The sequence below is a fragment of the Bombina bombina genome, chromosome 2, assembly GCF_027579735.1.
Source record: "Bombina bombina isolate aBomBom1 chromosome 2, aBomBom1.pri, whole genome shotgun sequence".
In the NCBI taxonomy this organism is placed as follows: Eukaryota; Metazoa; Chordata; class Amphibia; order Anura; family Bombinatoridae; genus Bombina; species Bombina bombina.
The window spans coordinates 107,617,905-107,635,138 of NC_069500.1; the positions used below are offsets into that span (position 1 = coordinate 107,617,905).

Sequence of the window (17,234 nt, forward strand, 5' to 3'; positions counted from 1 at the left end):
CATAAGATTTGGCGTAAATATCTTTTTTTGGTGCGAATCCAAATGCTACTCATGGAGTAAGATCAGGATTCCTAGGATTTTGTCCTTTCTCCAAGAAGGATTGGAGAAGTGATTGTCAGCTAGTTCCTTAAAAGGACAGATTTCTGCTTTCTATTCTATTGCACAAGCGTCTGGCAGATGTCCCAGATGTTCAGGCGTTCTTTCAGGCTTTAGTTAGAATCAAGCCTGTGTTTAAACCTGTGGCTCCGCCATGGAGTTTGAATTTTAGTTCTAAAAGTTCTGTTTCTAGTTGCTATCTCTTCAGCTCGAAGAGTTTCTGAATTATCTGCATTACAATGCGACACGCCTTATCTTGTTTTCCATGCTCATAAGGTGGTTTTGCGTACCAAACCTGGGTTCCTCCCTAAGGTTGTTTCTAACAGGAATATCAATCAGGAAATTGTTGTTCCTTCTCTGTGTCCTAATCCTTCTTCTAAGAAGGAACTTCTGTTGCACAACTTGGATGTGGTTCGTGCTTTGAAGTTTTATTTGCAGGCAACCAAATACTTTCGTCAAACATCTTTGTTGTCTATTCTGGAGAGCGTAGAGGTCAAAAGGCTACGGCTACCTCTCTTTCCTTTTGGCTGAAAAGTATCATCCGTTTGGCTTATGAGACTGCTGGACAGCAGCCTCCTGAAAGAATTACAGCTCACTCTACTAGAGTGGTGGCTTCCACATGGGCTTTTAAAAATGATGCTTCTGTTGAACAAATTTGTAAGGCTGCGACTTGGTCTTCGCTTCATACCTTTTCCAAATTTGATACTTTTGCTTCTTCGGAGCCTATTTTTGGAAGAAAGGTTTTGCAAGCAGTGATGCCTACCGTTTAGGTTCCTGTCTTGTCCCTCCCTTCATCCGTGTCCTAAAGCTTTGGTATTGGTATCCCACAAGTAAGGATGAAACCGTGGACTCGGTACATCTTGCAAAAGAAAACAAAATGTATGCTTACCTGATCAATTTCTTTCTTTTGCAATGTACCGAGTCCACGGCCCGCCCTGTCTATTCAAGACAGATAGTATTTTGTATTGAAAACTTCAGTCACCTCTGCACCTTTATAGTTTCTCCTTTTTGTTCCTTCGCCTTCGGTCGAATGACTGGGGGGTGGGGTTAAGGGGGGAGCTATATAGACAGCTCTGCTGTGGGTGCTCTTTGCCACTTCCTGTTAGGAAGGATAATATCCCACAATTAAGGATGAAACTGTGGACTCGGTACATCGCAAAAGAAAGAAATTTATCAGCTAAGCATAAATTTTGTTTATATATATATATATATATATATATATATATATATATATATATATATATATATATATATATATATATAGCAAAACTGGAAACAGCACTCTCTGGACTTAAGTAAAAAACACTGAATAAACTACTTGTTTTTTACTTAAGTCCAGAGAGTGCTGTTTCCTGTTTTGCTACATTTCAACTACTCTAGCACCCTGGCCCTTGGAGAACTGTTTGTGAGAGTGCAACTGACTCTTTTTGCCTATATATATATATATATATATATATTTATATATTATATATATATATATATATATATATATATATTAAAATAAAGAATATATCTGAGTCGTCCCACCTGCATTACTTCGGGATTTCACAGCTTGGGTATTAGTTTCACAGGAGTAATTGCTTGAGGACCCTCACCACCTTTTTTGAAAGAAATTATAATTTATGCCTTCCTGATGGATTAATTTCTTTCATGGTTTTGTTACTGTAGTTCAAGTATGCACTTCACCTCCTTTTTTTTTTTTACCTTCTTCTTTTTTGCTTTTATGTTTTCCTATCTTTCTTTTTCTTCTTGCTTGGCAAGACCTCAGACTAGTTTCCAGTTAGGTGGGAAGTTTTTAAGTGCTCTTGCCTCCTTCTGGTGGTCAGGAGTGGAATTCCCAGAGGTAATGGCTTGTGGACTCTGACCACCATGAAAGAAATGTATTTATCAGGTAATATTTCAATGTAATGCCTCTATCTCATTAAAAAAAATGTGTTTGATGAAACTTAGGAGTAACTAAGGATAAATACATTTATTATATAACTTTTTTTATTAAGCTGTTCTAAAATAGAGAAAATGCAAAGGTGGTTCAGCTTTCTAGTTTATGTGTTATCTGATTTTAAAGGTACTAATGGATAGCTTGACATTAGGCATCACTTGCCTTATTGTATTGTTTTTTGTTTTAAAGGGACAGTTTACTCAAAAAATTTCTCCTCTTTAATTTGTTCCCAATGATCAACTTTACCTGCTGGAGTGTATTAAATTGTTTACAAGTAGCTCCTTTACCCTTATTTTGGCATTTGAAATTGTTAATTTAGCATGTGGTATCCCCACCTATTCTGAAAGTTTGTGGCCGCGCGTACCAGCTATAGATAAGCTTTGTAAACACAGCCAGCAGAAGAAATTACACTCCCAGTGTGATAAAGCAGAGATAAGGTAATAAAATGTTGATTTTCCATTGTTCTCTAAAAGTATTGGTGATTGTTTTAAGGACAGATATAAGATAAAGAAGCAGGTATATGTGCACAATGTGATACAGTAATGAGATCTGATTATACCTACAAGCTCAACCTATTTTATTAGGCTGTGGCTTCAAAACACAAAATCAGAGCTTTAATATACAGAAATAAACCTTAAAAAGCTAATTTTCATACATTTTTTACTCTGCAGTTGGTAAAAAAAGCAATTGTAAACACATTAAGGGAAAAACTATTTTACAGTATACTGTCCCTTTAAGGACAATTAAAGGGACAGGAAACCCAATTTTCTCTTCTAAGATGTATGGAGTCCACGGATTCATCCTTACTTGTGGGATATTCTCCTTCCCAACAGGAAGTGGCAAAGAAAGCACCCACAGCAGAGCTGTCTATATAGCTCCTCCCTTAGCTCCACCCCCCCAGTCATACTCTTTGCCTACTCTAAGAAACTAGGAAGGGCAGAGCGAGTGTGGTGACAAAAATGTTAGTTTTTTATTTCTCAAGCAAAAGTTTATTTTAAATGGTACCGGTGTGTACTATTTACTCTCTGTCAGAAAAGGGATGAAGATTTCTACAAGGAGGATTATGATCTTAGCACTTTGTAACGAAGATCCACTGCTGTTCTCAGAAGGGCTGAAGAGTACAGGAAAACTTCAGTTGGGGGAACGGTTTGCATGCTAAGCTGCATATGAGGTATGTTCAGTCTATATTTTTTCTAGACAGACTGTTAATTCTAGAAAAGGCTGGCAATATCCCCATGAGGGAAGGGTAAGCTGTATTCAGACACTTGGATAGGAATTTCAGCTTGCTTGAAGGGCTCATAAGTTACTGGTGTCACTGTTAGGAAAAAACGTTTTTGTTTGTTCAGTAAATGATGCAATTATAACGTTTTTTTTAAAGGGACTAAAGGGGTCATTGTGGCTTGTTTTAGTTTTTTTTTTTTTAACCCACATGGTTAATTAAGAGACACTCTCAAAACATCGAGTGAGGTGGGAGGGGCCTATTTTGGTGCCTCAGTTGCGCAGTTTCTTTTCCTTAGAGACATCCAACTGCTTCTCCAGTGGTTCCTGCTGTGTTTGAGGGCTGTAAAGGAGGTTTTTTCCCCACAAATTGTTCTGAAGGGCAGGTAGGCGCCACAGCAGAGCTGTAGCAAGGTGCTGAAAGTCTTTTTTACCTGTTTTGAAGTTTTTTAATTCCGGTTTTGCCATTAAGGGGTTAATTGTTTATTTGCATAGCTGTGCAAAGTTACTAAGGCTGTAAGATATTACTGTAAAAATTTTGTTAAGTTTACTGCTTCTTTACACCGTTTTGCAGAGCTTGTGCAGCTTTTTTTCTCTTAAAGGCACAGTACCGTTTTATTTCTAAGTGTTATTTACTTTGATTACAGTGTTTTCCAAGCTTGCTTGTTACATTACTAGCCTGTTTAACATGTCTGACACCAAGGAAAATCCTTGTTCAATATGTTTGGAAGCCATTGTGGAACCTCCTCTTAGAATGTGTCCCAATTGTACTGATATGTCTATAAATTATAAAGAACATATTAGCACTTAAAAATAGAGCAATAGATGATTCTCAGTCAGAAGTAAATAAGGGTTCTCCATCTAGCTCTTCCCAAGTGTCACAACCAGTAACGCCTGCACAAGTTACGCCAAGTACCTCTAGTGCGTTGAATTAATTTACTTTACAAGACATGGCCACAGTTATGAATACAACCCTCACAGAGGTTTTATCCAAACTGCCTGGTTTACAAGGAACGCGGGACAGCTCTGGGTTAAGGAAAAATGCTGAGCCGTCTCATGCTTTAGTAGCCGTATCTGATTTGCCCTCACAATGCTCTGAGGTAGGGGTGAGGGATTTTTTTATCTGAGGGAGAAATATCTGATTCAGGAAAGACGCTTCCTCAGACAGATTTTGATATGACGGCCTTTAAATTTAAGCTTGAACACCTCCGCTTATTGCTTAGGGAGGTATTAGCAACTCTAGATGATTGTGACCCATTAGTGGTCCCAGATAAATTGTGTAAAATGGACAGATACTTAGAGGTTCCTGTTTATACTGATGTTTTTCCAGTCCCTAAGAGGATTGTGAATATTATTGCTAAGGAGTGGGATAGACCAGGTATTCCGTTCACTCCCCCTCCTGTTTTTAAGAAAATGTTTCCCATATCTGACACCATAAGGGACTCATGGCAGACAGTCCCTAAGGTGGAGGGAGCTATTTCTACTCTGTCTAAGCGTACAACTATACCTATCGAAGACAGTTGTGCTTTCAAAGATCCTATGGATAAAAAATTAGAGGGTCTCTTGAAGAAAATTTTTCTTCATCAAGGTTTTTCTCTCCAACCTATTGCGTGCATTTTTCCTGTAACGACTGCAGCTGCTTTCTGGTTTGAGGCTCTAGAAGAGGCTCTTCAAATGGAGACTCCATTAGAGGAGATTATGGACAGGATTAAGGCCCTTAAGTTGGCTAATTCTTTTATTACAGATGCCGCATTTCAACTGGCTAAATTAGCGGCAAATAATTCAGGTTTTGCCATTTTAGCACGCAGGGCGTTATGGCTTAGAACTGAGAGCGGTATTCAATGCGCTTCAGGCGTGGCCTCAGCTTGCTGCGGCCAAATTCATCAGGTTTCAGTCAGACAACATCACGACTGTAGCTTATATTAATCATCAAGGAGGAACAAGGAGTCCTCTAGCAATGATGGAGGTAACCAAAATAATTCGGTGGGCAGAGGATCACTCTTGCCATCTCTTAGCAATCCACATCCCAGGGGTAGAGAACTGGAAGGCGGATTTTCTAAGTCAGACTTTTCATACGGGGAGTGGGAACTCCATCCGGAGGTATTTGCCCAGCTGATTCAGCTATGGGGCACACCAGAATTGGATCTGATGGCGTCTCGTCAGAATGCCAAACTTCCTCATTACGGGTCCAGGTCCCGGGATCCCAAGGCGGTACTGATAGATGCTCTAGCAGTGCCTTGGTCCTTCAATCTGGCCTATGTATTTCCACCGTTTCCTCTCCTCCCACGTCTGGTTGCCAGAATCAAGCAGGAGTGAGCTTCGGTAATTCTGATAGCACCTGCGTGGCCACGCAGGATTTGGTATGCAGACCTAGTGGACATGTCCTCGGTTCCACCGTGGACTCTGCCAATGAGGCGGGACCTTCTAATCCAAGGTCCGTTCACGCATCCAAATCTAATTTCTCTGCGTCTGACTGCTTGGAGATTGAACGCCTGATTCTATCAAAGTGTGGTTTCTCTGAGTCGGTCATTGTTACCCTGATTCAGGCTAGAAAGCCTGTCACCAGGAAGATCTATCAGAAGATTTGGCGCAAATATCTTTATTGGTGTGAATCCAAAGGTTACTCGTGGAGTAAGATTAGGATTCCTAGAATATTGTCTTTTCTCCAAGAAGGTTTGGAGAAGGGATTATCTGCTAGTTCCTTAAAAGGACAGATATCTGCTTTTGTCTATTCTACTACACAAACGTCTGGCAGATGTCCCAGACGTTCAAGCATTTAGTCATGCTTTGGTAAGAATCAAGCCTGTATTTAAACCTGTTGCTCCGCCATGGAGCCTAAACTTAGTTCTTAAAGTTCTTCAAGGGGTTCCGTTTGAACCTATGCATTCCATAGATATTAAGCTTCTATCTTGGAAAGTTTTGTTTTTAGTAGCCATCTCTTCGGCTCAAAGAGTTTCTGAGCTATCTGCTTTACAATGTGATTCCCGTTATCTTGTTTTCCATGCAGATGAGGTGGTTTTGCGTACCAAACCTGGGTTTCTTCCTAAGGTTGTTTCTAATAGGAATATCAATCAAGAGATTGTGGTTCCTTCTCTGTGTCCTAATCCTTCATCTAAGAAGGAACGTCTGTTACACAATCTTGATGTGGTTCGTGCTTTAAAGTTCTACTTACAAGCAACTAAAGATTTCCGTCAAACATCTTCTTTGTTTGTTGTTTATTCTGGTAAACGGAGAGGTCAAAGGGCTACGGCTACCTCTCTTTCCTTTTGGCTGAAAAGCATCATCCGTTTGGCCTATGAGACTGCTGGACAGCAGCCTCCTGAAAGAATTACTGCTCATTCTACTAGAGCTTGTGGCTTCCACATGGGCTTTTAAAAATGAGGCTTCTGTTGAACAGATTTGTAAGGTGGCGACTTGGTCTTCGCTTCATACTTTTTCCAAATTTTACAAATTTGATACTTTTGCTTCTTCGAAGGCTATTTTTGGGAGCAAGGTTCTCCAAGCAGTGGTGCCTTCCGTTTAAGGTCCCTGTTTTGTCCCTCCCTTCATCCGTGTCCTAAAGCTTTGGTATTAGTATCCCACAAGTAAGGATGAATCCGTGGACTCGATACATTTTACAAGAGAAAACATAATTTATGCTTACCTGATAAATTTATTTCTCTTGTGATGTATCGAGTCCACGGCCCGCCCTGTTTTTTAAGACAGGCATATATATTTTTATTTTAAAACTTTCAGTCACCACTGCACCCTATAGTTTCTCCTTTTTCTTCCTAGCCTTCAGTCGAATGACTGGGGGGTGGAGCTAAGGGAGTAGCTATATTGACAGCTCTGCTGTGGGTGCTGTCTTTGCCACTTCCTGTTGGGAAGGAGAATATCCCACAAGTAAGGATGAATCCGTGGACTCGATACATCACAAGAGAAATAAATGTATCAGGTAAGCATAAATTATGTTTTTTTTTCATGATTTGGATAGAACATACAGTTTTAAACAACTATCAAATTTACTTCATTGTCTTGTTATGCTTTGCAGAAGGAACAGCATTGCACTACTGGCAGCTGGCTGAATACATCTAGTTAGACAATCACAAGAGACAAATGTGTTCAGGCACCAATCAGAAACTAGCTAGGATATGTGCATATTCTTTTTCAACAAGGGATACCAAGAGAACTAAGTACATTTGAAAATAGAAGTGAATTTAAAAGTGTCTTAAAATAACATGCTCTATCTAAATCATGCAAGTTTAAGTTTGACTTTCCTATCCCTTTAAGGTATTTTCTTGTTTTTCTAGAGTTCATTTAAGGCATGCTATATGGTGTTTCCCATTGTTTTGGTTCAGATCCAGTTGTCTAGAATCATCCCTTCATATGATGCCACACTGAAAATGACAAACTGCATTATTTTTCTCAACAATTAAAGGGACATGAACCCTAAATTTTTTCTTTCATGATTTAGAAAGAGTGTGCAATTTTAAGCAACTTTCTATTTTACTTCTATTATCTAATTTGTTTAATTCTGTTGATATCTGTTGCTAAAAAGAATATCTAGCTGCTGATTGGTGGCTGCACATAGATGCATCGTGTGATTGGCAGCTCACCCATGTGCATTGGTATTTCTTCAACAACGGATATCTAAACAATGAAGCAAATTAGATAATAGAAGTAAACTAAAATTGTATTCTCTTTCTGAATCATGAAAGAAAAATGTTGGGTTTAATATCCCTTTAAATTATTTTCCTCATGTTCAAAGTGACAATGCATGAAGTCTCACATAATGGAAGGCTTCCTGTTGATTAGTTGAAGGTGTCTTCAGCAAGTAGTGATGTAAGCATATATACATATACAACTAAATAGGTCTTAATACTTCTTCAACCTGCTACTTCTAGACTACTAAGATATTGCAATTGAGTAAGTAATAACTTTTTCCCTGATATACTAATATTTTTTAAATATATAAAATTAAGCATGAGGAAAGATTAATTTAAAAACAGTTCTTATATTTTCTTATGTCTGTGTCTTTGACACTTTTTATATATTTTTTGGTTTACACCATTATGTTGGCTCTCTGCTTGATTGATTGAATGTATAACTGTAGAATGGAAGGAAAATGTATGTTGTATTATTAGTTTCTAATCTATTATTGATTCCTGGCTTGTTAGGGAATGAACATGGTTTATACACTTATTTGCTGGAATACACACACAACTCTCATAATAAAATAATTCTCATAGAAGTAATTAAGTATCTTTAGACAACAAACACATTAGGTTAGTTATCACTGTCTGTACAATATACTTTTATATAAACATTTGCCATGTTTTTCATCATTATTTCTACTTTATGCATTTTCATTATCTGTTATTTTTGATGTCATGACCAGCAGGAAAATGACGAATATCAAATAACCTATATTTTCATCATGCAAATTTAGTTGCACGAAGGATGAAGAAGAAAGAGCGTCAAAAGAAAAGGAAAGCATATGAGCCTAAGCTAACACCTGAAGGTAACTAGTAACCTCCATAAAGTCTAAATTGCATATAAAGGTGCGGTAACAAACTGCAATTTTCACAAATCTACTTCTATACTTGGAAAAAGTGATTTTAATGTGTTATATTTTTTTTACCCCTAGAAATGATGGATTCCTCTACATTTAAAAGGTTTTCTAACGCTGTTGAAAATATTTTGGATAATTTGGAAGACATGGATTTCACTGCCTTTGGTAAAAAATTATTTTTATATTGTTTCATACGATATTTTTAACTTTGTAGCTCTAAAGATTTGCCTTTGCAAAACGTTCTCAGTTTAGTTGTTAAACCTCTCGAAACTGATGATTAACATAAAAAAAAAAAAAAAAAATTAAAGGGAGTTGTAATATTTTTATATTTTTACCCCCAATTTATAAACTTTACATTACTGCCAAAAAAGGTGCTAGTGCCCAAATCATTATTTGCATGGAATTTTAACACCATTTTGCTCATCTATTTTATTACGTTTTTTATACATAAGTTTTTACCACAGAGTTCCAGTAAGATGGCCTCAATTTAAATAACTGTTTTGACACTAGATTTAGAACACTGTGCAGTGCTATAAACTTTAAACAAATGCCTTTTCTGTTCCCATTAAGGAAGTGATTGTTCTGCATTTTGGCTGCTGAAAACTTTGAGATCATCAATAATTTAATTGAAGACAAAACATGTATACTGATGACAAACATAGGCAATGGATTTATTAAATACCTAAAATATTAATTTAATTAGAAAATTGAAATATTTAATTAGAGACATTTTAGTACCTATAAAATTAGTTTTAGAATTTCCAGACAGGCTAGCTAACAATTTTATAAGTAATTTAGTCTCAAGTTTCTTTCTGGGCTCCCTCTTAACTCTGATGCTATTACTGGAAGTAGGTTGTTTAATGCACTATTTCATGTTAAATCAAGAAGCATGTCAAAGTGTGGACCCTACTAATGTGTTTTGATGTTCATTGCATTTAAAACGCTATTTCATATCATAAGTAACACATTATGACAGGCTAAACATAAAATTTACAGCCTTACTTAAGTGAGCAATGTTTGCTGCAAGTCAATATGCAAAATAAATGTTTAATTAAACCATTAGCTTTTATGCAATTAATATATAGATGGTTGTGATCTTTAAGATTGCATCCATTTAGGGCTGCAACTAACGATTATTTTCATAATCGACTAATCGGATAAAAAGAGAATCAATAATAGTTTTCTATGTTTTAAATAAAATCCACATAATGAGTGTTACAAATATAAACTTCAGACTAAAACTTTACATTAACACAACTGTTTCTTCAATTTTTAAGCAGCAGAGCACAGGTTTATAATTAAACAAAACAAAACCACAAACTGTTTGAAAAGAGGTAGAACTAGAAAGTTAGACTATCACTGTTAATAACATTCTGTTATTCACTCTTTCAGAAACTTTGCATTGAAATGCAAAAATCTCAACATGTCCACATGCTTCTGGCTAAGGCTGGTTCTCTGTTTGCAGCTATATTTCCTGCAGCAGAGAAAAGGCTGTTGAGGTGTATAAGTAGGGTTTTGCCAATTTCACCAAAGTGGGATATTTATCTTTGTTAGCTCTTCACCAATGCTAAGTGTTTTCTACCTTGGCAAGGGGCCTCTCAATAAAGTAACCCTTGACTTCATTGTAACATAAAAATATCTTGAATATCTATATGCAATGGTAAATAACCAGCTATAAGGTTAGGGGAAATATCTAGTCCGCTCTAAAAATAACGAATATATACTTATAAAGGTTGAATCTGGTACATATTATCACAATTTATTAAAAATATAAAAAAATAAATAAAAAAAAACAAAAAAAAAACAAAATCAAAAGCACTAAGGACTGTATATCAATAACAGGACAAAGCCTTACACATTTATTTTTACAATACATATAATCAGCAATAACAAGCAATACGCTAATAATTGTGCAAACAGATAATAGTGCATATCAATTTAAATAACTCCCATCAATCTAGGGGCAAGGTGTAAACAAGCTTGGCACTATATCATGAAAAGTTCCATAGTTCCAAATCACCAGATTTAATATAAACAATCCAAATGATGACTATTATATCTGTGTTGCACATAAGTCAGGGGTAGTTGTAAACGTATACTGTCCTGAAAAAGTGAAAAGTAGACATCTGTAGACGTCCTTTAGGCTAAGGACATAACCATAAAACACAATACCATATGCAGGAGTTCATTGGAGTGAAGCAGCTGGTGTTGTGCACAGACCAACTAATTGCAAACCAACTAATCGATTATGAGATTTGTTGACAACTATTTTCATAATCGATTATTATCGATTATGACGATTAGTTGTTGCAGCTCTACATCCATTTCCTTAGTGAATATAGCAATACAAATGTTTTTTAGACACGTAAAAAAGGCTATTAGATCTAATAGAATATTGTGTCAGAAGTTTGTTCCACAATTACTTTTATTTACATAGGTAGCAATATTCAAAGGATTGTCCATTTGATTGATTTATTGCTCTATTTAGTTTTACAAAGTAACAAAAATATAAATGAATATTCATGCCTATTTTTCTGTGGTTAAACACACAGTTCTATGCAAGCCAATTGTTCACACTTTACAATTTTCTAACTTAGGAGAACTTGATTATCCTCATGCTAGTTTACAACAAAAAAAGGTTCAGAAACAGCAGCTCTATTAGATTTGGTGCAAAGATTCTCTTTTTTTTAGCAACACATTTTACTATTACAAAAACATGAATTAAACCATTTTCTGCTAAGCCATTTTTTACAGTGCAAAATTATATATTTTCAGCATATTCAGAATTTACCATTAATTATATTTATATTTAATGGCATCTGAGATAGCTGTGACAAAAACTGAAAAAAAAAAGGTATGCGTTTCATCAGATGGTGAGTCAATGAGCCATCATGTGTGGAAATATTCCCTTCCTGACCACCATGAGGAGGCAAAAGACACTCCCAACACACCAGAGCTTTAACACCCTCCCACTTTTAATGATTTTCAGTAATTTTCTTTTGCCTCCTTGATGAGGAGAGAGGTTAAATTTAAGTAAAGTGAATATCTACTGATCGTTTGAAAGGGGAACCTGTAACCGATCTAAGGCCCGAATCTTCCTTGTTTAAATGGGCAGACAGGTAGTTATAAACCAGGCAGTGAAAGGTCTTTTCTTAGTAAGAAAAGTCGCACACGTCCCAGGGGAAATGTGGACTTGTCTATCAATCTCCTGGTCTACAGTAAGCTGCTCCTTGTGGATGCACAGCCACCCTCAGGTGAAATGTGGACTTGTCTACCAATCCCTTGGGTTGAGATGCTGTTCCTAATTCAGATCCTTGATATCTTTCTCCCACTTCTTAGGATGGGCTCGTCTATTGGTATCAGGTTGCTGCAGCTGAGTTAAGCACAGTGGATGGATGTGCTCAAGTTAATACCTGCATCTTACAAGCCCATTGGCTATTAGTATGAACATGTACACATGATTCATATAGTCTGGGGACAAAGCAGCCATTCTCTTCAGTTTGTGAAATATTACTAATGAATGGCTGAAGTCAGGTACTCCTATTGTTCCATATTCCATCTGTTTCCTCTCCCTTATGTTAAAACAAAGATTTATTTCATATAGGTAGTGAGAGTCCACGATTTGTTACACATGGGATATACATTCCTACTAGTTTCCCAAACCTCAAAGCCTATAAATACCCCACCCACCTCACTCATATTCCAATTTAAACTTTGCCTCCTTTGGAGGTGGTTAAAGTATGATGTACTTCAGTGATAGGTGCTTCAGTGTATATTGAGGTTCGTTTTTCCCTGTACCGTTTTTTTCCAGAGTAATGGGAGGGGGGTTTGCCTAAGGTTATCATGTTCTACCTCTGTTTAAAACCTTTTCTATTGGCTATCTGTAAATCGGTTGCAGGGATTCATCTCCTGCCTCCCTTTATAGATTAACATACTCCCTTATCTGTACCTCTGCTGATATGTTTTCAGCACTGGTTTAGCCTGTCTGCATTTGTGGACGAGTGTCTGCCTCATTTACTGTAAGTATTATTATTTTTTTTTTACTAAGGCACTCCTAGCTAATTTGGGCACTTTTTGTTTAAAGTTTATTTGACATTATTAAGATCAATGTTAAAACTATGTCCTTAGCAGACCGCTGACCCCCATTAGAGGAAACCCAGATATAGGCATTGGATTGGGAACAGGGCACCAGGACCAAACACACTCACTAGCAGACAACAATATAGCACACGTCCTGCACCAAGGTAAACTTAAGTCTCAAGCTGAACTAAAGGAGTGGGATAATCAAACGTTCTCTTCATGGTTCTGTATGGCACAGCTAACATACTTTTACTCAACACACAAAAACAGAACACATTTCAGCAGACAACAAACACCCTTTGAGAATCTGTGTGTAAATAAACAGCCCCCAAAACATCTAATCTCTAAATTATACAAAATGCTTCTTACAAGGGGGGGCTCCTGCCTTCCCTCATTTGTACACACCTTTCAAAGGGAATTGGGGCAAACAATAGAGGCCGAGGAATGGCATAAAATATTTAAGAGAAACAAACAAGCATTAGTATCTGCCAAAATTCAGGAGATGCACTACAAATTCCTGAGCCGCTGGTACCTTACCCCTCAGAGGCTCAGAAAGATCTACCCAATGACGAATCTAATTTCTCTACAGCTGACTGCTTGGAGATTGAACGCTTGATTTTCTCTAAGCGAGGGTTTTCTGAGCCGGTCATTGATACCTTGATTCAGGCACGTAAGCCTGTTACTAGAAAGATTTACCATAAGATATGGCATAAATATCTTTATTGGTGCGAATCCAAAGGTTAGTCATGGAGTAAGATTAGGATTCCTAGGATTTTGTCCTTTCTCCAAGCCGGATTGGAGACGGGGTTCTCAGCAAGTTCCTTAAAGGGACAGATTTCTGTTTTATCTATTTTGCTACACAAACGTCTGGCAGATATTCCGGATGTTCAGTCCTTTTGTCAGGCTCTGACTAGGATCAGGCCTGTGTTTAGACCTGTTACTCCTCCTTGGAGTTTGAATTTAGTTCTTAAGGTTCTTCAAGGGGTTCCGTTTGAACCTATGCATTCCATAGTTATTAAGTTATTATCTTGGAAGGTTTTATTTTTGGTTGCTATTTCTTCTGCTAGCAGAGTTTCTGAGCTTTCGGCTCTACAATGTGATTCTCCTTACCTTATTTTTCATTCCGATAAGGTAGTGTTACGTACCAAACCTGGGTTTCTTCCTAAGGTTGTTTCCAACAAAAATATTAATCCTTCATTGTGTCCCAATCCTTCTAAGAAGGAGCGTCTGTTACATAACTTGGACGTGGTCCGTGCCCTGAAGTTTTACTTGCAGGCGACTAAAGAATTTCGTCAATCATCTTTCATTATTTATTGTTTCTCTTGCAAGGTGTATCCAGTCCACGGATTCATCCTTACTTGTGGGATATTCTCATTCCCTACAGGAAGTGGCAAAGAGAGCACACAGCAAAGCTGTTCATATAGCTCCCCCTCTGGCTCCGCACCCCCCCCCCCCCCCCCCAGTCATTCTCTTTGCCGCTCTAACAAGTAGCATCTCCACGGGAGGGTAAAGTGAATGTGGTGTTAGATTTGTAGTTTTTTATATCTTCAATCAAAAGTTTGTTATTTTTAAATAGTGCCGGTTTGTACTATTTACTCTCTAGCAGAAAGTGAAGAAGAATTCTGCTGAGAGGAAAATGATTTTAGCATGTTGTAACTAAAATCCACTGCTGTTCCCACACAGGACTGAGGAATACCAGAAAACTTCAGTTGGGGGGAACAGTTTGCAGGCTTAACTGCTACAAGGTATGTTCAGTCATCTTTTTCTAGTCAAGACTTAGTAATGCTAGAAGACTGACAAGAATTCCCATGTGGGGAAGGTAAGCCATATTCTGAGACTCAGTATAGAAGGAAGGCTTAATTAACAGGGCTAAAAGACTGGTGGACACTGTTAAGGGGCAATCGATTATTTTATAGGGAAAATATGATGATTGTACAAGGTTTTAACACTTTTGGAGTGTTTTATGGGGTTTTTATTCCACATGGCAGAATTTTAGACACCTATAGAGGGTTTGCAAGGCCCCACAACTCCGGAGTGGAGAGGGAGGGGGCCTAATTTTCGCGCCTCAGTTGCGCAGTTCATATAACAGACAGCTTCATGCAGCTTCACGTGGAGGGTCCAAAGAATACTGGAGAACTTCATAGAGGCTTATTTCTATCAAATTAATCCCCAGGGGCAAGGTAGGGCCACAGCAGATTGCTGTGGCACGGTGCTGTAGTTTGCTATCCGGTTGTCAGCTTTAGGTTGCTCCGGTTCGGGCATTAAGGGGTTCATTGACTTAAAAATTTCTGTGCAATCATACCAAAGCATTAAGATAGTGTGGTAAAAATTTCAGGAACATTGGATCATTTTTTGTGATTTAGTAAAAAAGTGTGCGCTTTTTATTATTTAAAGGCACAGTACCGTTTTTTCTCAAATTGTATTTTTCAGTATTTGAGTGCTGTCTAAGTCTGTTTAACATGTCTGAGCCTACAGATAGACGTTGCTCTATGTGTTTAGTAGCCATGGTGGAACCCCCTTTACATTTGTGTTTTAAGTGTGCTAATGTGTCTAAACATTTTAAAGATCACAATGTTTCACTTATAAATGTATCTCAAGATGATTCTTTAACAGAAGGTAATGAGGATAGCCCTCCTTCCTCTCCCATGTGTTGACACCAGTTACGCCCGCGCAAGCGATGCCTAGTACCTCTAGCGCATTGGCCCCTATTACATTACAACAATTAGCAGCAGTCATGGATAATTCCATTGCGGCATTTTTATCCAAACTGCCAGTTTTTCCTAAAAAGCGTGATAGCTCGGTTTTAAGAACAGAGTATGAGCAATCAGAAGCTTTGGAGGATTTATCTGTTGTACCCTCACAACACTCTGAAGTGTCGGTGAGGGATGTGCTGTTCGAGGGAGACATTTCTGACACTGGAAAAGTTTCTCAGTGGGCAGATTCAGATTCCTTAGCGTTTAAATTTAAGCTGGAACACCTCCGCATGTGGCTTAAGGAGGTATTAGCTACGCTGGATGATTGCGACCTCATGGTGGTCCCAGAGAAATTGTGCAAAATGGACAAATTTCTAGAAGTCCCTGTATTCACTGAGAGAGTGGCGGATATTGTGGATAGGGAGTGGGAGAGACCAGGTGTACCCTTTGTTCCCCCCCTATCTTTAAGAAAATGTTCCCCATTACTGATCCTAGGCGGGACGCATGGCAGACGGTCCCTAAGGTGGAGGGGGCTGTTTCTACACTAGCCAAGCGCACAACCATTCCAATTGAAGACAGTTGTGCGTTCAAAGATCCTATGGATAAAAAATTAGAAGGTTTACTAAAGAAAATATTCGTTCAACAAGGTTTCCTTCTCCAGGCTTTTGCCTGCATTATTCCCGTAACTACTGCAGCGGCTTTCTGGTTTGAGGCGCTGGAGGAGTCGCTCCAGACTGAGACCTCATATGACGAGATTATGGATAGAATTAAGGCTCTAAAGCTGGCTAATTCTTTTATCACAGATGCCGCCTTACAATTAGCTAAGTTAGCGGCAAAAAATTCTGGTTTTGCTATCATGGCGCACAGAGCGTTTTGGCTTAAATCATGGTCAGCCGATGTGTCGTCTAAGACAAAGTTACTGAATATTCCTTTCAAGGGGAAGACCCTTTTCGGGCCCGAGTTGAAAGAGATTATTTTGGATATCACTGGGGGAAAGGGCCATGCCCTCCCGCAAGACAGGCCTTTTAAGGCTAAAAACGAGGCTAATTTTTGTTCCTTTCGCAACTTCAGGAGCGGTCCTGTTTCAACCTCTGCGACCGCAAAGCAAGAGGGTAACTCTCCACAGCCCAAGGCAACCTGGAAACCTTTGCAGGGCTGGAACAAGGGTAAACAGGCCAAGAAGCCTGCAGCTGCTACTAAGACAGCATGAAGGGGTAGCCCCCGATCCGGGACCGGATCTGGTAGGGGGCAGACTCTCTCTCTTTGCTCAGGCTTGGGCAAGAGATAGAAAAAAGGAAAATACAATGTGTTTCTCTTGCTCCTTAAATAAAACACAGTGCATAGTAGAGTAGAGATAAAAAATTCAAAGCTTTATTCGAAGTATTCCTTAAAACAGAGACTATTTTAACTCTAGAGGATCACTTCTCTGTTTTAAGGAATACTTCGAATAAAGCTTTGAATTTTTTATCTCTACTCTACTCTGCACTGTGTTTTATTTAAGGAGCAAGAGAAACACATTGTATTTTCCTTTTTTCTATTTTACTGTGGAGTACTGGGACTCCATTCAACACAATGTGTTAACAGCTACCTATTGGGACTTCACAGCTGCTATCCTGAGACCGGAGACTGGAGGGAGGAGCTTCCGGGTTGTGCAGTG

At 38.3% G+C, this 17,234-nt stretch overlaps 1 protein-coding gene across 1 annotated transcript in view; it reads left to right on the forward strand.

Annotated features, from left to right (window-relative positions):
* Positions 1-17,234, forward strand: part of NIPBL (NIPBL cohesin loading factor) — an 822,857-nt gene that overhangs the window by 547,990 nt on the left and 257,633 nt on the right. Inside the window, exons 12-13 of the mRNA XM_053699671.1 lie at positions 8,682-8,753; positions 8,880-8,969. Coding sequence (XP_053555646.1) covers positions 8,682-8,753; positions 8,880-8,969 — 162 coding nt within the window. The remainder of the gene's footprint in view (positions 1-8,681; positions 8,754-8,879; positions 8,970-17,234) is intronic.